This window comes from Hyperoodon ampullatus (genome assembly GCF_949752795.1).
Source record: "Hyperoodon ampullatus genome assembly, chromosome: 2".
Classification (NCBI taxonomy): Eukaryota; Metazoa; Chordata; class Mammalia; order Artiodactyla; family Ziphiidae; genus Hyperoodon; species Hyperoodon ampullatus.
Window position 1 is genome coordinate 46,435,153 of NC_136915.1, and position 27,429 is coordinate 46,462,581.

The window sequence follows — 27,429 nt, forward strand, 5'->3', positions numbered from 1 at the left end:
GGGAACTCTGCCACAACCCAACCTAAATTGGAGGAGGCTTTAGAAGTCACCAGGTTCAACGCCTGGCCCAGTATTGGAAGCCCCTCTACAGTGTGCACTTCTGAAAGCTAGGCACCTCCTAATTCAGGAAGTAGACCCATCATTATATACAGTTTTCAGTTTTTAGGAAGATGTTTCTTTTTCAGGAGGAAACCTTCCTGTGAATTGCACCCAAGAGTCCTAATAATTCAGGAATGCTTCCAGAGTGTGTAGAACCCAATTGTGTCACTTTAGGGAACACACATCACAGAAGCTTTGATGACGTTTTAGAACCTGCCCTCTTTCTTGAGCAGATCACAGTGCAAACACGTGAAGGTAGTTGGAGTCCCCTAGCAATGGATAAATTCGTCCTTCGAACACCCAGAATCCAGAATAGTCCTCAGAAGAAAGCTCCTGGAGGAAAGATTTACAAGCAGGCCACGATTGAATCTCTGAAGGTGAGAGGGGATCTGGGAGTGGAGAAAATGTGCAAAGGACTGTGATAGCCAGGAGGTCTGGAGGAGTTCTACTATGGAAGACCTGTGAGTTACTTATTTCTGTGCCTCCTCCCCAGAGTGTTCCTGACCACTCCAGGTTTGTTTCCGCCATACCTTGTTTATCAATTCCTGCACTTCCGTTACACTCTTCTAATTACTTTGGCTTTGTGGTATGTTTTGCTAGCTGGTAGGATAAGTCCCCTAAGTTATTCTTCTTTTGCAAAATTTTCTTGTCTATTAAATGGAATGTTAAAGTACCAAATATGATTTTGTGTTCCGTGTACAAACTCAGTAAGATTGGGTGATGATACCATACCCTCATATCCTATTGACCAGAACCGTATCACATGGCCTTTACAGCGACAGCTGAGACTGGAAGAGAGACTGTTAAAATAGACTCTTTGCAACCTCAAACTGTCTGATTTCTGTTAGCAAGGAAGAGTCAAGGAATAGATACAGGATAGACAACCAACAGTGAATCAATGGATATAAGTAATTATTACTTCACTAAAAACAAACAAAAAACCGTTTGTAATTAGTTCTCTTTGTCTTCTTGAACCTCTCCTCCTACATTACTGACTTTTTCTTTTCGGTTCCCTTTATTGTTTCCTGTTTTCTCCACTAGACTACTAATGTTTGTGCTCCCCAGAGCTTTGTCACATTTTATGTGTTTGGCCAGGGTGATATTCATCTTAAGGCTTCCCGTGACTGCCAAACTTGCACCTCTAGACTAGATCTCTGAAGGTGAGAGTGAGATCTGGGGCTAGAGGAAATGCACAAAGGACTGTGATAACAAGGTGGCCTTCTGAGTACTTGACTGATATACTCAGTTGGATTTCTCTTCTAGATGTACCACAGGCTTACCAGACCCAGATTAGAAAGCAGTAAAGGGGAGTATAAACAAAAGCCCTGGGTTCTAGGCCCTACTGTGCAGCTGTGTGATCTTTAGCAAGTCATTTCCTTCTCTGGGATCTCACTTTGTCCTCATCTAGAAAATGTGGTGTTTGACCTACAGCAGTGTTTCTTCAAAGGAACACTGTTGTCCTTTGGGGCAAGATAATTGTTCATCATTTGGAACTGTCCTGTGAGTTGCACAAAATTTAATATCCCTGGCACTCAGACAGTAAATGTCAGTAGCAATGTCCCATTGTGATGACCAAAACTGCCCTACATATTTACAAGTACCCCTTGGTTGAGACCTACTGAGCTCTAGATGGTCTTTAAAATCTCTCCTAGTTTTGCAGTTTTGTGACTTCCTGGAACACATTCAAGGTTTTCAGCTGTTTGTCAGAGTATCCATGGATAACTGTACACAGTAGTGATTCTCAGTGAGGGATGGTGGTGGGCAGGATTGTGATATCAGACTGTCTGGAAGAAAAAGAGGATGGTAGTAATTGAACTACATGTACACTCACATACAAATACCCAGATTCTAATATACCTTCACCTGACCCTTCTGCCCTTTGTGTCCCCACGTGGGCCCCAGTTGAGAATCACTGTGTGTGATGATGAGAATGAGCCTAGTGAAGATTATGGAATCAGAATAAACAATAGGCACATGGAATAACATTCTCTTTAAATGGAATAGTTTCTCTTCCAAACCTGTTTTTTATTCTCCTGTATTTATTTTATATCCATATACCAAGAAACTGGGACTAGAAACTTAGAAATGATCCTTAATTCTTCTCTCTTATATCTAGTTTTCAATTCTCTCTCCTAAAAATCCTTTTTGCCCTTAACATCTCCCACTTTAAATTCAAAATCTTGTTGAGGGCTTCCCTGGTGGCGCAGTGGTTAAGAATCCGCCTGCCAATGCAGGGGACATGGGTTCGAGCCTTGGTCCGGGAAGGTCCCACATGTCGCGGAGGAACTAAGCCTGTGCGCCACAACTACTGAGCCTGTGCTCTAGAGCCTGCGAGCCACAACTACTGAAGCCCGCACACCTAGAGCCTGTGCTCTGCAACAAGAGAAGCCACCGCAATGAGAAGCCCACGCACCACAACCAAGAGTAGCCCCTGCTTGCCTCAACTAGAGAAAGCCCATGCGCAGCAACAAAGACCCAACTCAGCCAAAAATAAATAAATAAGTAAATTTATTTTTAAAAAAATCTTGTTGAATTTAGAGCAGTGCCATGGTCTGTTAACTTGTCTCTGTGCCCTTGGCATCCCCTGTCATTCCAGCCTCCACACTTAAGCCAGAGAAATAAGTCTTTAAAAAAAAAAAGAAAATCTACTCAGGTCACCTCCGTGCCCGAGGAAACCACCTCCCTTAGTGGTTTCAAATTACCTTTTGATAAAGACATTTCTTTACGTGGTACCCAAGGCCCTCTTGTGACCTGGTACCTGCTTGCCCTGCTGCTCTTCTTATTTACATTCCATCCAGTGTCAACCACTCACAATTTCCCAAAGATGTTGTGTTCTTTCATACTTTTGTACCTTTGCTTATGCTGTCCTGTTTGCCTTGAACGGCTTTTTTCTCTTGTCTTGGAGGCGATATAGTATAGTAATTAAGAACACAGACTCGAGCCAAACTACCTGTGTTAAAATCCCGGCTCTGCCACTTAAACTACCTGTGTGACCTTGGACAAGTTAACCTCTCTGTGTCTTTCCTCATCTATAAAATGGGATTAATAATAATATCTATTTTATAAGGTAGTTATGAAGTTTGAGTGAGTTGATGTATGTAAAGTGCTTGGAACAGAGCCTGGCACGTACTAAATACTATGTAAGTGTTTGCTGTTATCAGCTACTTTATGAAATCCTTTGTTCCCATGACCTAGTCAAGAGTTTCCTCTGCTATAAGGTCTTTCCTAACCACCCTCTGTCCCACAGATACAGAGCCAATCTAATCTCTCCCTTCTCTAAGCCATCCCTATATCTTAACATGCCTCCACCATCGCACTTACTGGTGCTATATAATAAGTGTTTCTTTACATGCCTGTGTCCCGCTACACTCTCAGCTTCTTGAAAGACTATGTCTTATTGGTTTTGTGGCTCCAGTAGCTGGCATGGGGCTTGGCATATAGAAGGCCGTGGTGCATTTTTCTGAATGACGAAATGGTTAGTTTTTTTTTTTTTTTGACTGCACCCTGCGACATGCTGAATGACCAAATGAATTAAACTCTAAAAGCCTTGGCATGGCATATGAGACCCTTTCTATTCTGTTCTGTCTGAGGTGCCATCTCACCTCATCTCTTATAGCTCCCCATTCACGGGAATGCATTCCAGCCACACCCCATTTCTTGCTCTTCTCTATCTAAGCTATTCTCTTTCATGTCTCCAGGGCTTTGACTTGATGTTGGTCCCCTTTCCTTCATCTTTTACAGAGTGAATTCCTACCCATTTGTCATCCCGCTCAAGTGAATCTTAGATTGTTTCATGAGTACAGGGACCTTGGACATTTCATTTACCTCTCCACCCTTGGACCTATCACAGTGCTTGGCATATACTAAGTGGTCAATAAATATTTGTTAAATAAGTGAATGATGAAATGCTTCCTGGGTCCTTTGTGGGGAATTAATCTTTCCCTCTTCGATACTCTCTCGACACTTGGTTCAAATATCTGTTGTAGCACTTACCTTACTATATTGTTATTATCTGATTACCTGTAGTTTCCCCAATCTATTATGAACTATTAGGACTGGGACTGCAGTCTCTTATATTCTGATTCTGCTTTAAGACCTAACACAGTGCCTGCTACATTGTATGTAAAAATTTATTGAATAAACAATAATCATTATTTGGGGATGCCCTTGCTGGGTCTGGATAGTAAGCTACTCCACAAATGTTATTGTGAAACAACTTTATGCTCAATACTATGCTAGGTACTTTAGGGAACATAAGAAAAATTTAAGATAAAAGTATGAGCCTTAAAAAAAAAAAAACCCACCTGCCAATCAATACAGGGGACACGGGTTCGAGCCCTGTTCTGGGAAGATCCCACATGCCACGGAGCAACTAAGCCCGTGCACCACAACTACTGAAGCCCGCACGCTCTAGGGCCCGCGAGCCACAACTACCGAGCCTGTGTGCTGCAACTGCTGACGCCTGCATGCCTAGAGCCCGTGCTCCGCAACAAGAGAAGCCACCGCAATGAGAAGCCTGCATACCGCGATAAAGAATAGCCCCCACCTGCTGCAACTGGAGAAAGCCCACATGCAGCAACAAAGACCCAACACAGACCAAAAAAAGAGTTAAGAGAGGAAAGAGCTCAGCATCTGTTTTAGTGGTCAGAGCACCTTAAAGAGATGGAAAGATTTGGCTAGGGAGAGGGAAGGAGTGACATATAACTATTCAGTAAGTGGTACTTGCTGTTCTCTTTCGTTTATGCATGCACACATGCTTACTTTCCTGTGTACACAATGGCAAATTAAAAACAAGTTGAGTTAAATATGAATTCTAGAGAGTTAACTAGGTCCACGTTCTGCCAAGTGACTATTCCCACACACCACTGTCATGTTTTAATGACAAGAATCTGCTGAATATTCAAGCCTCAATTTCCTCATCAGTAACATCAGAAATAATATTTAACCTGCAGGGTTGTTATGAGGGCTAAATAAATAAATGCATATTGAAAGGGCCAAGCATTGTACCTGGCACATAATAAAAACTAATAAATAGTTCCCTCTTGTATGGAAAAAGAGAGGCTGCATAGTAAAACTAGAGCTGAGAATGATGATGATGATGGTGATGATGATAGTAATAATGATTCCTGCTTACATTTATTGAGCCCATTTCTGTGGGCCAGGCATTGTGCTAAGTGCTTTACATATATTAACTCTTTAAATTCTAATAATAGCTCTGTGAAATGGATGCTTTTATCATTTATATTTTACAGATGAAGAATCTAAGGCACAGAGAGATTAAGTAGCTTGTCCAAAGTTATGAAGCTGTCAGTGGCAGAGCTGGGATTTGAACTAGAAAATCTGGTTCCACAGTCTGTGAACTAAAAAAAAGTGGAGGTTTCTGAATGCCAGCAGAGGAGGTATAAAAATCTTGGAATATTAGGACCATTGTACTTCTGTCATCAGCATATTACAAGTAATTTTGCCATAGCCTTATCACATGCAATAAAAGTGACACTCAATAAGCTCATGTGGTGTACATTTAAATAGTAAAGGTTAATTTGGTTAATCTCTTCTTTCTCCCTAGGGAAAGTGATTTCTTCTGTTGGTTGCAATAGGAGATTTTTTTAAATGGAAAGATTCTGAAAAGATGCTAATTATTTTAGGTTCTGCACTTAAGAATGCTCTATATATCTTTATACTCCCTTTGTAGGATTGACTAGCCAATATGTTGTCCCCTGCCCCCACCAGTGGAATGGTGCCCATTTTATTGCTTATGAGCGAAGCATTTTCTTTAATTGGTTTTACCAAACCTGATATTCCAGCTATCCACAACTGTAAGACCAGATGGTATTTTGGAGAGCACCTTTTCTTTCTGGCAGTAACCATTCCACTACTCATTATAGCTTCCCCATTCATATTTTATTTCCACTTCCCTTTTTCCTCTAAGTAATTCAGATAAGAACTTGCAGTATCCGTTTTGGGGCCTATGTGTGGACAGAAATAGGGAAACATTCTTTGTATGTATATGGAATTCTCTGGAGCGGACTGCTATATTTTTCTATTTTTGCCCTAATATTTCATATCTGAAAACTGTACTGTACTTAGTCCTTGAGGGTAGATAAAACTTTGTTCAATTACATCTACTGCACACTGGGGATAGAGAGACAAATAACGAACTGTTCTGGCCCTCAAGTTGTTCATAGTCTAATGGAGAAGACAGCCTTGTAGATAACTATTTGCAGAAAGTACAGATGGGGTAATTGAAGCCTGTATGGATTACAAACTCAAAAGGGAGTTTGGTCAGATGCAGTTGGAGAGAGGCAAGCAAGGCTTCATACAGGTGGTGATTCTTGAAGAGTCTTTCAAAATAAGTAGGTGTTATCACGTGGTTCAGGCAGAGAAAGAGCATCCCAGGCAGAGGATGTGAAATACTGTGGTTTGTTTAGGCAGCTTCAAATAGTTTGATGTATGTTGAGCCAATGGTGAGGCTGAAAAGGATGTCAGGAGCCAAGTCATATTTATTAAGACCTTTTATGCCATACTAAAGAGCTTAGGCTTCTGTAGTTCCATATGCTGGAATGATCTGATATGAAACCCCCAACCTCATTCCAGCCTTGTAGAAATGCTTGATAAAAAGTCTCCAATGCAGGGACTTCCCTGGCAGTCCAGCAGTTAAGAGTCTGCTCTTCCACTGCAGAGGGCGTGGGTTCCATCCATGGTTGGGGAACTAAGATCCTGCATGCTGCATGGTGTGGCCAAAAAGGAAAAAAAAAAAAAAGTCTCCAATACAGAGCTGAGCTTGAAAAGAAGAAAGAGAAACCCTCAGGTGCCAGGAAGAAAGAGGAAACCCAGACCCAGAGCTGGAGATAACAGGCATACCTTGAAGATATTGCGGGTTCGGTTCTAGACCACTGCAATTATGCGAATTTTTTTGGTTCCCAATGTATATAAAAGCTACATTTCCGCTATACTGTAATCTGTTGAGTGTACAATAGCATTATGTCTCAAGAAATGTACATACCTTAATTAAAAAATACTTTATTGCTAAATAATGCTAACCATCATCTGAGCCTTCAGCGAGTTGGAATCTTTTTGCTGGTGGAATTCTTGCCTCGATGTTGATAGCTGCTGACTGATGAGGGTTGTGGTTGCTGAAGGTAGGGGTGGCTGTGACATTTTCTTAAAATACGACAATGAAGTTTGCCGCATCAATTGACCCTTCCTTTCATGAATGATTTCTCTGTAGCGTGCAGTGCTGTTTGATAGCATTTTACTCACAGTAGAACTTCTTTCAAAATTGAAGTCAATCCTACCAAACCCTGCTGCTGCTTTATCAACTAAGTTTATGTAATCCTTTATTGTCATTTCAGCAATCTTCACAGCATCTTCACCAGCAGTAGATTCCATCTCAAGAAACCTCTTTCTCTGCTCATCCATAAGAAATAACTCCTTACCTATTAAAGTTTAATCATGAGATTGCAGCAATTCAGTCATATCCTTAGGCTCCACTTCTAATTCTAGTTCTCTTGCACTTTCCACCACATCTACTGTTAATTCCTCCACTGAAGTCTAGAACCCCTCAAAGTCATCCATGAGGTTTGGAATCAGCTTCTTCCAAACTCCAGTTAATGTTGATATTTTGACTTCTTGTGAATCATGGATGTTCTTAATTGCATCTAGAATGGTGAATTCTTTCCAGAAGATTTTCAATTTACTTTTCCATCAGAGGAATCAACTATCTATGGCAGCTATAGCCTTACGAAATGTATTTCTAATGTATTTCTAGATGCATGTATCCTAGAAATGTATTTCTAGGACTTGAGAGTCAAAATTACTCCTTGCAGCGGAATGGATGTTGTGTTAACAGGCATGAAAACAACATTAATCTCGTTGTACATCTCCATCAGAGCTCTTGAGTGACCAGGTGTATTGTCAATGCGCAGTGATATTTTGAAAGGAATCTTTTTTCGGAATAATAGGTCTCGACAGAGGGCTTAAAATATTCAGTAAACCATGTTGGAAACAAATTTGCTGTCATCTAGGCTTTGTTGTTCCATTTATAGAGCCCAGGCAGAGTAGATTTCGCATAATTATTAAGGGCCCTAGGATTTTCAAAATGGCAAATGAGCATTGGCTTGTACTTCAAGTCACCAGCTGCATTAGCCCCTAACAAGATCGTCAGCCAGTCCTTTGAAGCTTTGAAGCCAGCATTGACTTCTCTCTAGCTATGCAAGTCCTAGATGTCATCTTCTTCCAATATGAGGCTATTTTGTCTACACTGAAAATCTGTCATTGATTATCTTAGATGGATCTTCTGGATTACTTGCTACAGCTTTTACTTAAGCACTTGCTGCTTCCTTGTACTTGTATGTTATAGAGATGGCTTCTTCCCCTAAACCTTATGAACCAACCTCTGCTGGCTTCAAACTTTTCTTCTGCAGTTTCCTCACCTCTCTCAGCCTTCATAGAATTGAAGAGAGTTAGGGCCTTGCTCTAGATTAGGCTTTGGCTTAAGGGAATGTTGTAGTTAGTTTTTTTGTTTTTTTACGATTCTGATTTCTCTCCTCTCTTAACATATCAGTTATACTTCTTTATTTTTTGAATTTTATTTTATTAATTTTTTTATACAGCAGGTTCTTATTAGTTATCCATTTTATACATATTAGTGTATATATGTCAATCCCAATCTCCCAATTCATCACACCATCACCCCCACCCCAGGAATGTTGTAGTTAGTTTGATCTGTGCAGACCACTAAAACATTCTCATATCAGCAATAAGGCTGTTTTGCTTACTTGTCATTTGTGTGTTCACTGGAGTAGCGCTTTTAATTTCCTTCAGGAACTTTTCCTTTGCATTTATGACTTGGCTAACTGTTTGATGCAAGATGCCTAGCTTTTGGCCTGTCTCGGCTTTCAACATGCCTTCCTCACTAAGCTTAATCATTTCTAGCTTTTGATTTAACGTGAGAGACGTGTTTCTCTTCCTTTCACTTAAACATTTAGAGGCCATTGTAGGGCTATTAATTGACTTAATTTCAGTATTGTTGTGTCTTAGGGAACAAGGAGGCCCAAGGAGAGGGAGAGAGATGGGGAAATGGCTGGTTGGTGGAACAGTCAGAATATTTATCAGTTAAGACTTAGGGTCTTATATGGGCATGGCTTGTGGCACCCCAAAACAATTACAATAGTAACATCAAAGCTCACTGATCACAGATCATAACAAATATAATAATAATGGAAAAAGTTTGAAATGTTGCAGGAATTACCAAAATGTGACACAAGAGACACAAAGTGAGCAAATGCTGTTGGAAAAATAGCATCTGTAGACTTGCTCGTTGCAGGGTTGCCACAAACCTTCAATTTGTTAAAAAAAAAAAAAAAGCAATATCTGCAAAGTGCAATAAAGTGAAGTGCAATAAAACAAGGTATGCTTATATATAGTTCCATGCAAACCAGGTACAGAGTTTAGGGGCTGGGGTTTTAGGGCCAGTATGGGGACAGCAGATAAGGCTTCAGGCCACATGAAGCTGGGAATCAACACAGGGCTACTATGCTTTTGAAAAATGAACTAGAAAAATTCCATCCACCAGTCCAAGGAATCAGCATGAAGATTGTATCATCTCAGGGTTTGAGTTCAAAAAGAGTTGACCATAATAAATTAGAACCTCACACTTATTACTATGTGTGTATATATATTTTTAACTTCGTGCTATCTGCAAAGCTGAAAAATTAACATAAAAACTGGCCCAGAACCAGGGAAATCCAAAGGCCTTGGCAAAGGCAAAGGTGAGATTTCCCTGTTAAGGCACTTCACAACCTAGAGTACACAGGACTCCTGTGGAAAACAATCTCCATTAAAGATGAATTCATGGTCAAAAATTACAAAACTCTACAATAAAATAAATTACCAGGAGGGAGGATGAGCAGGTAGATGTAAATAATAGAATTTCTCCTCCAAGAAGCAGAGATAACAGTCTGAAAGAGACCTTAAATATGTTTAAAATGTTCACAGGATAATGAAAGTAATAGAAATGATAAGAATAGGATAGTATGAAAAGAAAACAGGCAGATTTAGAGAAAAAAACAAAAACAGAATTTGTCCAATGAAAAAGCATATCTGTTGACAAACACATTGAACAGGTTAAAAGTAGGTAAGTCATAGCTACGGAGAGACATGCTGAATTGAAAGCTAGATCTGAGGAAATCACTTAGAATGCATCCCACAGAAATAGAAATATGACAAGTTAAGAGACTTGAAGGACAGGCAGAGACCATGTATATTTCTAATAAGCGTTTCAGAAGGTAGAGACTTGTGAGGAGGATACTGGTATAGATTTCATTGAGTATCTTAAAAATTGTAAGGGCAAACACTAAAATGATAGAAATAGAATGTATAACTTCCAAACCATAAAAGAAAAAACAAGATTAAAGAAAACTCAGGCTGTTAAATAAAAGATAAGAAGAAAAAAACAAAGAGAAGGTATGTCCAGTGTATCAGTAATCATAATAAATGCAAATGGATTAAACATGCCTATTAAAAGATAGAAACTCTCAGATTGGATAGGGGAGGAGGAGCAAAATAAAGCAGCCATAGGCTATTAAAGCATAATGACCCAGAAAAAAGTTGAAAGTAAAGGATGGAAGACATATGAATGTATAATAGGCAGGAGTTCATTGAAGCAGTGTTTATACTAGGGGAAATGTGAGGGGGTAAAACGTCCCTAAATATCCATTAGGGGACTAGATTTTAAAATTCTAAGACATTGTATATAAAAATAATGGAATAATATTCAATACTATTAAAATAGATCAACTGGGTTTATACATATCAGTATGGATAAATCAAGAAATTATACTGAGTGAAAAAAGCAAGCTGCAGAATATTATATTTACACCTTCTTCCTACTGAAGATATCCCTTACCTGGTGGCTTCATCGATTTATTTGTCATACCATTTAATACTAATACTGTTTTATATTGTAACAGCTCATAAAAAAGTGCTCTGTCTCAGTTTTGGCTAGGGCTCCTAAAGGCTGAGAACAAAGGAATAGCTATGAAATGGTGTTCCCAAATGTTATTCTAGACCATCTCTACAGAACTTGTGAAGGCAGAAAATGAAGACCAGTTTTGGAATCCTGAACCTATCACCTACCTTAGGCAATAAAGAAAGTTGAAGGTTAAAAAAAAAAAAAAAAAAGAAAGAAAGTTGAAGGTAAAGAGAGGAGATAGAATTCCTTTGGATAAAGTGGGAGGGCTATGGTATTTTCACTTGGAGAACGTGACCTCAGTTCCTGGAGTTGGTGGACCCAGAGACCAGACCTGTGCCTGGGAAAGTCTAAAAACAGGGTGGCAACTGATGCCACAAGAAGGAGAAATGGCTGCTGTGGGAAAGCTGTTATGCACAGAGTTTTTCAGGGCAAAGATGTGGGCATAGTGGAGAAAATGCTCACTGGCCTGGAGTTGAATTAAAGGGGCTCAGTTCACAAGGATCCTTGGAAGGGCAGTGGGACCCCTACAGTGAGAGTGGGTGAAGCAATTGCCAGAAACTGGAGACTTAGGGTGGACCTGTAAGCGGCTGGCTGGAAGAGGCCTTGCTAGTGTTGTGGGAACTGCAGGTGAGATCTCAACCATGGGAGCTCTCCACGGAACCACAAAAACACCTCATGAATATCTGCCAAGTCTAGAGAGCACTGAAACCTGATGAGCGTAGCATCACAACCAAAAATAAGGCTTTTGCTTTCCCTTACTGCTTCTTTTTTTCCCAGTTTCGAACCTGGAAGGGCCAAAGACCAAAGCAAACAAGCAGATGGGGGAGGAGGAGAAGCAGAGGTGGGGAAATAGAGAAGTCCCCAGACATCCCCTTCTTCCACCACGGGCAGCTAGGCTAGACCCCAGCCAGGGAGGGAGTTGAGACTTTTTGGGTTGCTTTTTATTGAACTATCCCATGCATGTAGAAAAGTAGACAAATATGTACATCTTAACAGATTTTCACGGAGAGAACACACCTGTGTCACCAGTATCCAGATCAAGAAACAGGACATTTATCAGAAGCTCCTGTGCCCCTTCCCAGTCCCTACCCGGGCCTACCTCCCCAGGGTAATAATGATAAAAGCAAGAAAAAAATTTTTTTTGTGCAATTATAAAAGCGACTTTATTTTTTTCTCCCAGTTTACTTAAAAAAAAATCTTAGTTGAAATAATTTCAAAACTACGGAAAAGTACAAAGTACAAAGACCTTCCTCATCCCTTTCACCCAGATTCCTTAATTGTTAATATTTTACACTTAATGGAAAGATTCGTGTCAACTTTAAGATAGTGGTTTCTTCTAGAAACGGAAGGAAGGGAATGAAGGGTGAAGGGTGTAAGGAGGCTTGAACTTTACAGTGTTTTATTATTTTATGTGTAATGGTAAAATGTTAACTTTTTTTCATTATAAATAGTGAGTTACTCTACCTTTTTATGTGTTTAAAGTTTTAAAAAATTCTTCAAACAAAAGAGGGTTTGAGTTTTACCATCTAGGAAGTAGGGAGCTGTGTGCTTTTTATTGTTGAAATAAATATGTCTTTATAACTTCTCTGCTCTCTGTCCTTGCCTGTGAATTAAGATACTTAAGTGAGCTATAAGGTTGATTCACCTCAGCATCATTTTTCTTTTCTTCTCCTCCTTACTGCCTCTCAGTGCTAAGTGCCCAGTGGTGTCTGACATGGTAAGATTAAAACTTGCACTTTTCCTAATAGATGTAACTCTCTTCCTGATTTGCAGTAAGCAGGAGCTGCTTTTAAGCAATTACCCATCATTTGGGGCCATCACATATATTGTGCTTTCGTTCAGGTCATAATCAATAATTCATATGTCAGTAGGAGCCCCATTAGCTCAGGTGAAGGCAGATGTCTTTCTAATGAAAATGTTCCATTTTCCAAATGACTTCTCTTTTTCTCAGAGAGTTGTGGTTATAGAAGACATAAAAAGATGGAAAACTATGTTGGAGCTTCCTGATCAAACCAAAGAGAATCTAGTTGAAGCCTTACGAGAATTAAAGAAGAAAATACCCTCCAAGGAAGTGTTAAAATCAACAAGGATAGGTATGTTCCTTCCGAATTTTATAAGTGCTTATATTTTATCTCCTTCTTTCTCCTTTCCTCCCTCCCTCAGACATTATCTGTCATACCAGTGCTTCTCAAACTATCTGTGGTGAGAGATCATTGTTTAAGAAATTCTTCATTGGTTGCAGACTAATACTTTTAAAATATAATAAAAATTACCAGAAAAATGAAATTAAAATATACAAAATGTAAGCCCTACTTTTTAAAAAAATTATACTCAACAAATGTAGAAGTACTTTGTCAAAGTTTTCAATGCTTACTTCAGTTTCTGTACTTACTGCATGAACTTGTAACTAGCATGATCTGTGGATAACGTTTTGAGTGTGCTTGATGCTGGGTGTGCAAAAATGAAGAAGACATGATTTGTGACCTCAAGGAACTTAGGGTTGGGTGGAGAAACAAGCAGGTAGACAAATGGGAGCAGCAAAATAGTATAGGTTAAAAATAAAAACATATAAATACTGTCCATGGAACCATTCTGATCTGTACAAGGTATATGCTGGCACAGAGGACAGGGTAGTCTTACATCTGGGGAATTCAGAAAAGGCTCCATAGAAGAGGCGACATTTCACTTAAATCTTGGCTTTTCCGTCTCGAGTAGAAATAACTTCCAAAGCATGGTTTGTAAAAACAAAATAATAGCAACATTTGCTGCTACATCATTTATTACAGCATTGGAGATATTTTAAGAGGTAAGTCAGGAACTACGTTGAATTACCATTTTAGTACAGTACACAACTGTGAATAATATGCGAGGGAGGGCCAACATGTGTTCCTCAAGCTGCTCCCAAGTCCCCAGGGAGTCCAGGGTAGTCGTTCACAGCTGCTGTTCTTGCCCTCACCAGTGCAGCCATTGCCTTCTCTGCCTCCCCTTGACCTCTTGTTCATGAGAAACAGGAGAGAAAGCAGCTTCAGACTGGCGCTAACAGCTGGCAAGAGCTGTGCGAAATTCCCCAGAGGTTCCCCCAAGAGTCTTGAGAGTTGCACCCCTGTAATATAAACCAGAATCTGAGAAAATTAGATGCTTAAAGAACATAAAACCCTATCATTATAGCCAAGGAGAGTCTCCCATCTGCTGCTAGCTTTTCTCTTTATAGGTTGTGGTCACTAGAGGGCAATAAGACCATTCATATGAGCAGATAAGGTATTTCCACCAATAGAGGGTACTAGTGGTTAATATTTTATGACATGTATACATGTACATATGTGTATGTATATGTTCATATTTAGGCACACCACAAATACCACTTACAATCAGATCTTAAATATCAACATAATAGTCTGGAATTGTCCTACAAATACAGAACAGATGACAATTTTTTAAAAATTATTTCTGTTTGTCCTTTGAGTACCATTGTGAATATGCTTTCAAGAATGGGTGTGTCTGATGTTCAGAGATTCCAATTCAAGAATCATAATGAAACCACAACAAGGGGGTATAACTTAGGAGCTGGAAACCATCCAACTTTTGAGTCTTGACCCTATCCCAAGCCTTGCCATCACCTGAGGTTGTGTGGAATATACAGGTCCCTTGGTCAGTTGCTAGCCTGAAGATTCATTTGGATCATTGCCTGAGAATGTTTACATTCTTCCACCTTTAGCCTCCTGCCTGTCCCTATCCTGTGGGCTGTAAGGGGCAAATATTTACTGAGTACCTTCTTTGTGCTAGGAACTATGCTGGCATAATGATGAAGGAGACAGATACTGTCCCACCTTTTTGGAGCCTGCAGTCTAATGGAAGGACAGGCAATTTAACAAGACTTGGTCATACAATGCAATGAGTGCTCTGATGATGAGGAGAAGTTAGCCCAAGGAGTATACGTGTTGGGGGTAGAAAAGATGTTAAAGAATGTGTCAGGCCTGGGTATATCACATGAGCTGTACAGAGGGCTGGAGGTGGGAGAGAACACGGTACATTGCAAAAACTAAAAGAAGTTTTGTGTACTTGAAATGTAATAAGCTGGAGACAGAGTCTGGACCAGATGGAGAAGACTCTTTGTGAGCCATTCAAAACTGTTTGGGCTTAGCATGCGTATTAGTTACCTGTCCCTGTGTAAAAATTACGCCCAAATTTAGCAGCTTAAGTGTCTGTTATCTCACACAGGTTTTTTGAGGGTCAGGAATCAAGGACCTCCTTATCTGGGTGCTTCTGGCTCATGGTCTCTTTAAGAGGTTATAGTCAAACTGTTGGGTGGGACTGTAGTCATCTGAAAGCTTGACCAGGGCTTGAAGATCTGCTCCTAACTGCTCACTTATGGGATTGCTGGTAGGAGGCCTCAGTTTTTCATCACCTGGGCCTCCCATGACATGGCATCTGACTTTCCCCAGAATAAGTGATCCAAGAGAGAATAACCAAGATGGAAACCATAGTGTCTTTTATCATCTAGTCTTGGAAGTAACATACCATCACTTCTATTATATTCTGTTGATCACACAGACCAACCTGGGTACAGTTGGGAGACAACTACACATGGGTTATGAATACGAAGAGGTGAGGATCATTGGGGGCTATCTTGTAGACAGGCTATCACAGCATGTATTTCTTTTAATTTAACCTAGATATATTCTACTTCCTGGACCTGCAGATTTATGTTCATTTGTAGAAGTTTTACAGCCATTATCTCTTCAAAAGCGCGTCTCCTTTATTCTCCCTATTTCTTTGTTCTGGGATTCTACACTTAGAAATTTGTTAGGTCTTTTATTTTCCATGCCCCTTAGCTCATATGTCTCCTTGTCTCTCAAAAAATTCTGGGCGGTTTCTTTAGTGTCCCACTATTGTGGGACATCCAAGAGGAAATGTCCAACAGAACGTTGGATGTACAAGGCTAAAGCTAAGGAGGGACAGTAAATACATACTTGAGAGTCATCATCAGCAAATAGTTAGAAACTGAGGCAGTTGCCCAGGGAGAGTATGTAGGAAAAGCCAAGAGCCAAGTCCCAAATCCTGAAGCACATCAATATATGAGGCTCACAGGAAATGGAGAAGGTGTGAGCAGGGAAATGGGAGAGAACGCTGTCATGGAATGGGAAGGAGGGCTTCTGAGAGGGGATTCGTCAGCAGTGTCCATCGTTGTCAAAGGGCCAAAGAAGCTAATTCTAAAAAGTGCACACTGGATTTTACAAAGTAAGGTCATTAATGATTTTGGTAAGGACAGTTTCAAAGGCAAGGTTAAGGGCAGAAGCTTGAGGAGTGAGGAGGAGGTAAGGAAATGAACTGTGAAAACAGACAACTCTTTCAAGAAGTTTGGTATTGAAAGGAAAGAGAGAGGTGGCAATATCAGAAAGGAATGTGGAATTGAAGAAAGTTCTAATTTTTAAAATAGGAGAGAACCTAACCTGTTGAGTGACAGGTTCGTAGGGAGACCTTATCAGGGAGAATGGACCAGACTTTGTAAGGACTGACTGTGGAGATGAGGATGCCATGATGCCTCTCATTTTGTTGTCACCCATACCCCCTTTACTGGCTCTTTCTTTCTACCTTCGGATACACTTAAATCTTCTCCTTTAATTGTCTGCCATCTTTTCCAGATACCTCGTTTCGCTTCTTCCTTTTATAGCCAAATTCCTTTAAATATGATTAATAATCACAACTCCCATGTCTGCCCCTTCCCCTCCTTCATTAAATTATTTCCATGCTGGCTTCTCCCACAAACACTATTCTTCTCTGTAAGGACACGAGTGATTTCATTCTATCTAAATCCAGTAGTCTTATCTCAGTTCTCATCTTCCCAGAACCGTGAACTTGAGACCATTGATTACTCTCTTTTCTGTCAATAAGAATGACACTGAACTTGTTGCCAATTCTTTTTTTTTTTTTTTTCCGGTACACGGGCCTCACACTGTTGTGGCCTCTCCTGTTGCGGAGCACAGGCTCCGGACGCACAGGCTCAGCGGCCATGGCTCACGAGCCCAGCCGCTCTGCGGCATGTGGGATCTTCCCGGACCGGGGCACAAACCCTTGTCCCCTGCATCGGCAGGTGGACTCTCAACCACTGCGCCACCAGGGAAGCCCTGTTGCCAATTCTTTATCTATTTTTTTAAATGTTTATTTCTTTCAAGCCCTTATCTGAGTTTGTAATTACTTATTTAATTATTTACTGAGTTATTTTTTGTTTACTGTACAGTAACTCTATGCCAGCAAGACCATGCAATATATTTTATTCACCAATGCATTTCAAGCATTAGTGTGGCATATAGCAGATGCTCAGGATATGTTCATCAAATTAATGAAAATGACAGGGTCAAACAAGATTTTCTCCATGACGCTTTCTAGCTTTCTTTATTCCTGTTTCTCGCCTTTCTCTGTTTCTTTCGTCTTTGTCCCCTGTCCTCTCACAGGAGGTATGTCTCCAGAAAGCTCAGACCTCAGTCTTTGGCTGCTGCTTTAGAGCACTTAGCCAGAGAGGCCGTCAACTTCTCCAGCTTAACTAAGGCCTTAATTCAGACAACTCCTGGGTATGCATCTCCTGTCCTGATCCATTTCTGAATCTTAGATTTTTAGAAATACTGTTCCAATTTACATTGCTACAATTTTCTTAAAATCTTACTAATTTACTGGGTAAAAATAGCATCTTGTTTTCATTTGCTGTATAGAATGGATTGTTTTCTATTTGTTTATTGGCACTTTGTCCTTTTTTTGTGAATTGTTTGTGTTCTTTGTCCATTTACTGTTGAGATCTTATAGTTTTTGTTTTCTGTTTCTGAACTTTATAAATGTCAATGTCATAAACGTTTAAATCCATTTTAGCTACCTCAGTTTATAAACAAGGAAATTCAGACTCAGAGAGATGAAGTGACTTATCCAGGGCCATATAGTGAGTTAGCACCAGAGATGTAATGAGAATCCAGGTCTCTTGGGGCAGTGTTCTTTCTTGGTTAGCAGACTGCCATTGTGCCCTGAATCCCAGCCATATGTGCCTTAATTTTACTGGACCATCTCTATGGGTTCTGCCATCTGCTCAAGCTCACCTCTTTTAAATCAGAATTTAGTGCCTTTTCTTGTGTACTTCAAATGGGAGTTTTCTCCTAGTATTTTCATTTTAGTCAGCGTTTGCTCTGACATAAACTCTTTAGGTGCATATGTCCAGCAGGCAGTTGGAGATGTAGGACTGAAGCTCAGATGAGAGATCTAGACTAAAAATATGTATTTGGAAGACATTCGCCTGGAAACTTTTGCTTCAAATCATTTAAGTGGATGAATTCTCTGAGTAAAAGAAGGGCTGAAGGATTGAGCTGGGGAGAATATCCGTGGCAGGGAAATGGGAAGAGGAAGAGGAGCCGGTGAAGAGACAAGAGTGTAATTAGAGAGAGGAAGAGAACCAGGGCTGTGCAGTGACACGCGGGCTAAGGAGGAGAGTGGGGTTTTTTTTGTTTTTTGTTTTTTGTTTTTTGCGGTACACGGGCCTCTCACTGCTGTGGCCTCTCCCGTTGCGGAGCACAGGCTCCGGATGCGCAAGCTCAGCGGCCATGGCTCACGGGCCCAGCCGCTCCGTGGCATGTGGGATCTTCCCGGGCCGGGGCACGAACCCACGTCCCCTGCATTGGCAGGCAGACTCTCAACCACTGTGCCACCAGGGAAGCCCAAGGAGAGTGTTTTGAGAGGCAGGGGAAGTGAGTAATCCCACTGTTCTCAAGTGGTCTGGGAAGTTGAGGGCCAGCTGAGCAAAAGCCTTTGGATCTGGCACCTAATGGGCCCTCTGTGACTGAATACCTTTATTATAAAGGAAACCAGTGGGTGGGGGTATTGAGTAAATGGCTGATGAGGCAGTGGAGTTAGACCTTGCACTCAACCTGGTAGGCAGACATGCCCCACTTCTGCAATACGGTAGGTATAAATATTCTGGGAGAAGTTTTACGTCCATCATATTGATCTGATTTTCATTTATAATTGATTAACAACAAAAAACCTTGTACTTACAAAGTGCTTTCACATCTACGATTTCATTTGATCCATATAACAATTCTATAAGGTAAATATTATTATTTCCTCATTTTACAAATGAGAACACTGATTTCCTCATTTTACAAATGAGAACACTGAGGCTTAGAGAGTTTAAAGTAACTTGCCCCAGGTCGGGAAACCAAATAATAAGTGACAAAGCTAAGGTGGACTTATGCCATGTCATGCCACCTCCTGAAACCCAAAGATGCACCTTTGTCCATGGCAAGCTCTTACTTGTCCTTTTAGACCCAGGTGAAACATAATCATCTTGGTGAAGCAAAAAATGTTTGTTGAATGAATAAATGAGTTAGTGAGTGAGTGAATGAATGGGTATGTGATTTGACTTGGCCAAGTTCATGGGATAAGTTACTGGCAAGGAACTTTCAAATGGCCTTCTGTTCTTGAGTTGTCCCGTAGATTCAGCATCAGCAATCCTGAACTGCTGATAAGCTCCTGTATTCATTATCTATGAATAGTGCCATAACAAATTGCCAGAAAATTAGTGGTTTAAAAAACACAGATTTATTATCTTACATTTCTATAGGTTAGAAGTTCAGTACAGGTCTCAGTGAGCTAAAATCAAGGTGTTGGCAGGGCTACATTCCTTTCTGGAGACTCTGGAGGAGAATCTGTTTCCTTGCCTTTTCCAGTTTCTAGAAGCCACCTGTATTCTGTGGCTTGTGATTCTCTTCCTCCATCTCCAGAGCTGGCAATGGTGGGTCAGATTCTTTTCACACCTCATCTCTCTGACCCACTCTTCTGTCTCTTCTGCCTTTAAGGACTCATGTGATTAGATTGGGCTCGCCTAGGTAATCCAGGCTCATCTCTCCATCTCGGGGTCCTTAACCTGAATCACATCTGCAAAGTCCCTTTTTCCATGTAAGGTAACATATTCAGAGGTTCTGAGGATTAGGGCATGGATGTCTTTGGGGACTATTATTTTGCCTACCACAGCCCTCCAATTACTCTGTGCTCTTTCAGGTTCTATGCTCTTATTCACTCTACTGCTTGTCAAGACTCAGGATGAGAATTGCCTCTTTCATGGTATTCCCTGGCCCATTTGCCAGCCAGATTGACTCCTCTGTCCTTTTGGCCCTCCCTCGGTTTCCCCCTTCAATACTATCTTAGGACCTGTAACACTTCGGTGCACTGTTTTTGTTTAGGTGTCTTCTCCTGTGCTTAGACCTACCTGGAGCTCCTTGAGTAAAGGGCTGTGTCTTGTTCAACATTCTATCCCAAGGTCTAGCACAGGGCCTGGTACTTACTAAGTATTTGATAATGTTTGTTAAATGAGCAAAAGACCGCTTCCTGCAGGGAATTTGTCTTAACAATGTGCTGGGATGCAGAAGCCCCTTACTCTTAAACCCAGGGGACTTGACCTAGATCATAAGACCAGCCAGTGGCACTGCTTGCTTTAACATAAACTTCATGGAGCAAATAATGACTTTTTGCAGATCATTAACTTCCTCGATGTAGCTACTGACCAACTTGTGACCTTGGGGAAAGGTCATGGAGCCTCATTTTTTCCATCTGAATCAGGAGGAGGTAGGATTGTATGATCACTGGAGGCAACAGTATAGGGTTAATACTTGAGCTCTGCAGCCAAACTGCCTGCATTTGAAACTTGGCCCTGCTTTTTACTTGCCATGTCCTATACAAGTTTCTTAACCTCTTAGTTCCTTAGTTCTTTACCTGTTAAATGCGGAATCACTATAGCACCTACCTCATAGGGTTGTTCTGAGAATTCATTGACTTAAATGTAAAGCATTCAGTGCAGTGGCTAACCGTCATTATTGTTATCATGAAATTCCCTTTTTCATTTAAAGTTTGTCATTCTGTCTTGTTTTTTACAGAAGAGGGTTCCCTAGGCCTCCTCTCTCCTCTTTTCCTGCCCCAGACTCAGTGCCTTCCCTGCTGTTACTCTTCCTTCTGTCACCCTCTTGCTTGCAAAGCTTGCATCCCCCAGGTCTCCTCATAGCCCCTGCCCTTCTTGGGGTGGTTTCCCTGGTGCTGGGAGAGCCTCCTGACCAGTCCAGGTGGGGCTCCTGTGGGAGTATCTGAGAGGTGTACTGCCCCCTGCAGGCCAAGAACAGTGATTCCTTTGCCCTGGCCTGAGAGTCGAAGACTTCTGCCCTTTGGCTCTTCTGATTTAGGAATATCAAGAAGGTGAACAACATTATCTCAACAGAACTTTATTGGACACTCTCTGTGTGCCAGTCCCTAGTAACAGAGAAGGACAGGGTGTTGGGGCATTAAGTATGCAGGCTCTGGAGTCAGGCTGCTGTGCTCAGATCCTGGCTTCCATGCTTACTAGCTATGAAGCCCTGGGCAAGTTGCTTGGCTGAGCTTCTTTGTAAAAAGAGATATAATAATAGTATTTACTTCATTGTGTAATTATAAAACATTGAATGATATAATTCCTATAAAATCTGGAGTAGTAAGCAGGAAGGGTTCTTAGCAATGGGTAAGAATTAGAAACTTTTCATTCAATTCTTTAAAATATAGTTCCATTATTTTGTTTGCAATTGTGTGATTTCCCCAATCAACTGCATCCGTATTCAACTGTTAGTACAAAGCCAATTTGAAAGCCAAATGTAAACCTTTTTTTCTTTGTAATATAACTGTTTGATTCAGTTCAGCAAACATTTCTTGATTGTTTTGTGGTAAGGCACTATGCTGGGAGCTGGGAATGTATCTTGGAGTAAGGAGTGAGGTATGGGGTTCTGCACCCAAGATGTTTACATCAAGTTTAGAGGGAAAAGTGGGCATTTAAACCTTCTAGACAGAGGGAGCAGTGTGAGCTAAGTACAGAAATGTAAGAAGGCCATACAGCCTGACCCTATCAAGGACACACAAACTGCTTTCTATGGCTAGAACTTAGCACCTGGAGGCCAAAAGGGTAGGAGGGCTGGGACTGAGGAGAGGAAGGAAAGAGAGAGATATGGTGAGAGGTATGGCCAAAGAAGTTCCAGGTCATCGAGGGCTTGAATCTATACTTAGAAATTAATTTGAGGACAGAGGAGAGAGCCATTGAAGGGCTTCTGGTAAGGGAATGATGTGGTCAAATTGTGTTTTTAAAAGGTTAATTTGACTTTAATATAGAGGATGAATTGGAGAAGGCCACTCTGGGGACAAAGATTGATTAGTAAGTCATTGCAGTAGACCTGTGGAGAGGTGATGAGGACCTGAATCAGGGCAGCAGGGAGAATAAAGAGGGACGTGAGGAAAAGGAAAAGATGCAAGAAATGTTAAGGAGCCTAGGCACTTCCCTGGCGGTCCAGTGGTTAAGGCTTCGTCTTCCAATGCAGGGGGTGTGGGTTTGATCCCTGGTGGGGGAGTTAAGATCCCACATGCCTTGGGGCCAAAAAACCAAAACATGAAACAGAAGCAATATTGTAACAAAGTCAATAAAGACTTTAAAAATGGTCCACATCAAAAAAAAATCTTAAAAAAAAAAGTTAAGGAGCCTAAAATAATGGGTGAATGCTAGTGCCATGTGTGACAAGAAATACAGGAGGAGGGATTGAGGGGGATAATAATGAGTTCCATTTTCCATTTTAGAAATGTTGAGCTAGAGGTGCTTGCAAAATAAGCAGGTAGAGATGTCCAGTAGGGGACTGGATATTTGGGTATTGTGCTCAATGAGAGCCTTTAGGCTAGAGATATGTATTTGGGAGTCATCTGCTTGCAGATGGTAGTTGGACCACAGGAGTGGGTAAGGTTACTCAGGGAAAACAGGTGAAGAAAGAAGAGAAGAGGCCAAGGACAATGTCCCAGCTGGGGTTCACAGGTAAGTAAAGGTTGGGCAAGGCATGTACAGCCAGCAGAAGAGATGGAGAAGGAAGAGGAGCATCAGTAATAGGTGGTATCTCAAAAAGCAATGGAAGAGAATATTTCAGAAGGAAAAAGGCAGCAGTGTCAGATGCCACAGAGGTATCAAGTAATGTCACAATGAAAAAGGTCCATTGGATTTGACAAGAAGAAGGACTCTCTGTGGGACTTGTGCATCTTCATTTCTTGTATATAAAGGTGGATCAATGGTGCCTGTCTTGGGGAGAGAAAAGGATATGGTGGGGAACACATGAAGGTAAGGATCTCTATTCCAAAGAAACCTGAATGCACTTCTAGTATAGCATATCCCATGCTGTTAGGATTGCTTACAGGTTGAGCCAGCCCATGAGATTGTGAGCTGAACTGCATAGATACATACAGTCCCACTGCTCAGAGGAGACCCTTGTTAATAATTTCATTATAAATTCTTTTTTTTTTTTTTTTTTTTTTTTTTTGCGGTACGCGGGCCTCTCACTGCTGTGGCCTCCCCCGTTGCGGAGCACAGGCTCCGGACACGCAGGCTCAGCGGCCATGGCTCACGGGCCCAGCCGCTCCGCGGCATGTGGGATCCTCCCGGACCGGGGCACGAACCCATGTCCCCTGCATCGGCAGGCGGACTCTCAACCACTGCGCCACCAGGGAAGCCCCTATAAATTCTTTTAGACTCTTTTTCTCTGTGTATAAACAAATATATGTGTTTGTTTATATATATATATATATATATATATATATATATATATATATATATATATACACAAATGTAATTTTACAAATAAATATTGGCTTATACTGTGCGTGCTCTTCTGAGAACCTGAGTAAAGTAATCATCTTTCCATGTTACTCCACGTAGAGCTATTGCAGTCTTTTTTTCCTGGTTTTTTTTTTTTTTTTTTTTTTTTTTTTTTTGCGGTACGTGGGCCTCTCACTGCTGTGGCCTCTCCCATTGCTGAGCACAGGCTCCGGACATGCAGGCTCAGCAGCCATGGCTCATGAGCCCAGCCGCTCTGGAGCATGTGGGATCTTCCTAGACCAGGGCTCAAACCTGTGTCCCCTGCATTGGCAGGTGGATTCTTAATCACTGCACCACCAGGGAAGTCCCCTGAGCTTCACTTTTTATTCCACAGATCTATCGATCTGTTTTTTTGGTGCCAGTCCATATAATTTTAGTTGCTTTATAATATGTTCCAATAGCGTATAAGGGTAGTTACACCTCATAATACATATGAGTATCTTATGCTATTACCCATTTGTTTTTCTAAAATAAGTCTAAAGCTATTTGGATGTATTCGAATAAAGGCAGCCTACTGAGATTTTTTTAATTGTAATTACATTAAATCTACAAATTAATTTCTATATTGACATCTCTGTACTGGTCTTTCCATCATGTAATATGGTATATTTTCCCCTTTCATTCAAATTTTCTGTTATACATTTTAGTAAAAACATGTATTTCCTCATCTGGGTTTCTCATTCCCCAATATTGACCAAACACCCACTCTCCCGACCCCCTGTCCTGCCCCTGTTTTCTGCTGGAGATACAAAGGTAAACTGTCACAGCTCTTGCCCTCAAGGAGCTCTCTTTGGTGGGCAAGAGAGATAACTGATCAGATAATTACAACTAATTATAATAGTTATTGTGATGAACAGGAGCATGAGGTGCTAAGGAAGCACAGAGGAGAGGTACCAGCCAAGACTGGGGGTTATTATATTAACGAAGACTTCCTGGAGAAGGGGACTCCTGAACTGAGTCTTAAAGGCAGAATGTAAGTTAACCAGATGGAGAAGAAGGAATATTCCAGGCAGACAAAATGCTCATTGGAGTATATATTCAAAAGTAAAGAGGTGAGAAAAATATATTGAAGTGTCTTAGGAGCTGCAAGTAGCTAGAGTATCAGATGACAGTGGGGTAATAGCTGGAAATGAAGCTAGAAGGTAGATGGGAAGGTGGCAGATTGTGAAGGTACTTGTGTGACTAGATAAGAATTTGGATATAGGATTGAAAGATTTAAGTGGTGGAGTGTAATGGTCAGATTAATGTTTTAAAAAATATCCCTGAAAGAGAAACTAATAAAGTTAAATAAAGGCCACTCTGGCTGCAGTGTGGAAGGTGGCATTAAGGGTTCCAGACTTTGGCTGAGAGGCCAGTCAGGCTGCTGGAGTCATCTGGAGGCGACATGCCCTAAGGCAAGGTCAGTGGTGATGGGGATGGAGTTTAAGAGTGGTTCCAGAGCTATTAAGGAGATAGGCACATACACAAACAGCACATGGGCAGGCAACCCCCTCTTGTTAATGAGTTGCTAAGTGGTTTATGGTTTTTACTAGTTTAAGCATGATTTTCCCCCTATTATACTCTGACTGTTTATTGCTGACATAAAAAAGCTATTGATTTTTTTTAAAAGTATACCTCTCTTATATTCTAATACTTTTTGAACTTTAATTTTAAATGTTTGCTTGATTTCTTTGGCTTTTCTATGTGTTTATTTTTATCTAAGTACTTTTGCATATGATATTTTTTGACCCTTTCCTCTTTTTCCATTTTTATTATGAAAATCTCAAACATTCACAAAAATAAAGAGAACAGTACAAACCCCCATAGGCTTTTCACCTACATTGAGTAACTATTAAGGTTTGGTCACATTCACTTTGTCTTTCCCTTTTTTGTGTTTTTGTGCTGTTACTGAAGTATTTTAAAGCAGAATCTCAGACCTTTTGTCATTTCAGCTCTACATACTTCAGTATGCATATCTAAAAAATATGGATGTTTTCTTACATAGCTACAATGCCATCATCATGCTCAACAAAATCAACAATAATTCTTTGATATAATTTAATAACCAGTGTATATTCATATTTCTTGTTTATCTCAAAATATATTTTAATTGGTTTATTCCAATCAGGATTTGGATCACACATCACATTTGATAGTTTGGACTCAAAAGACTCTTTTAATCTTTAGCAATCCATAACCTTACTCCCTTTTTTTAAAAGTGCCATTGATGATTGAAAGTTGTCCTGTAGAATGTCCCACATTCTGGATTTGTTTCTTACACTATAATTTAACTTATTCCTCTGTCTCTCATATTTTCTGTAAACTGGAGGTTAGCTTTGAATGACTAGTTACTAAGGTTATGGTTCATCTTCTCCTTGGGAGGAGGGTGCAAGACTACTTCATAGGTAGGGCTGTGAAGTGCTACCTCTATCTGATAGTGCTACTTTTAGGGATGCTAAGATTGATCAGTGGCGATGATGACACCTCATCTTTCCATTGTACATTTCCCCATCAACTTTTCATTGACTGATTTCATCCACTGTTGATTGTCACCTGAATGAATTATTTCATCATGGGCCACAAAATTTTTTAAAATTCTGTCAATTTTATCACATTTATTAGCTGAATAAAGAATATTCTGTCAATAACTAGGACTGTTTGGTTGTCCTGAAATATAATATGTACTGAAAAGACAAGATAAATGCTTAATTCATTTTCTTTTATTGCAATTTTTGGATTAAGGAGTTGGTACCTTAGGTGTTCCATTTTAAGTATCTATTGATCGAGCTTCTGTTTTATGACTTATTTCATTGGCTAGCCCAGTGATTCTCCCCCAGTGATTATCTTGTTATCTCAGTCTTTGAGAAACAGGTCTTCATTTGCACAAGAGCCTTTACATCCTTAGGTGTGTGAATGACTTGCTAAGTGCCACACATTAGTCCTTCCAGTTCTGTACCTTTCAGAAGAATACAGAACAACCTTTTCTTTGGTTTCTGTTCTCTTGTTCCAGGTCACACTGTGAACAAGATGCGTCAACACTCAGATTCAGAAGTGGCTTGTCTTGCCAGAGAAGTTTACACTGAGTGGAGAACTTTCATTGAAAAACACAAGGATAGACCTTCTATAGAAGTCCGAAGTGATTCCAAAACCGAGACATTTAGGAAAAATGCCCAGAAATTACTCTCGGAAGCCTTGGAATTGGAGGTAATGTCCTGGTTGGAATGTGATGACTAGGTACTCTGGGTTAAATGACCTTCATATTTTCATAATGAACTTTCATAGTCTTAAGTGCTATGGCTTTATTCTAACTTTTTTTTTAAAGATTCTGGATTTATAAACATTCTGGGGGACAGTATTGTATAAAGAGTACAGGCTTTGGAACTAGCAAGACATGGATTAAAACCCTGGCTCTAGTATGTGCTGGTTGTGACACCTTAGGCAAATCTCTTAACATTTCAGAGACTTGATTTTTTATCTGTGAAATGAAGATTATAATTCCTACTACCTAAGATTATTGGAAAGATTAAATGAACCATATATACAAAAGAATAGGATAGTGCCTGGTGGTTAGAAGTCACTTAATGAATGTTGGTTCCTTCCCATTTAAAATTCTTACCCTAACAAATACCATATGATATCACTTATATATGAAATCAAAATATGACACAAATGAACTTATTTACAAAACAGAAACAGACCCACA

General features: G+C 40.4%; 1 protein-coding gene across 1 annotated transcript in view; it reads left to right on the plus strand.

The window, feature by feature from the left end:
• Positions 1-374: 374 nt before the first annotated feature.
• Positions 375-27,429, plus strand: part of TCEANC2 (transcription elongation factor A N-terminal and central domain containing 2) — a gene marked incomplete at both ends in the record, with an annotated part of 34,768 nt that continues 7,713 nt past the window's right edge. The window contains 3 exons of the mRNA XM_079698087.1: positions 375-476; positions 13,023-13,164; positions 26,737-26,930. Of these exons, the coding sequence (XP_079554213.1) occupies positions 375-476; positions 13,023-13,164; positions 26,737-26,930 (438 nt within the window). The remainder of the gene's footprint in view (positions 477-13,022; positions 13,165-26,736; positions 26,931-27,429) is intronic.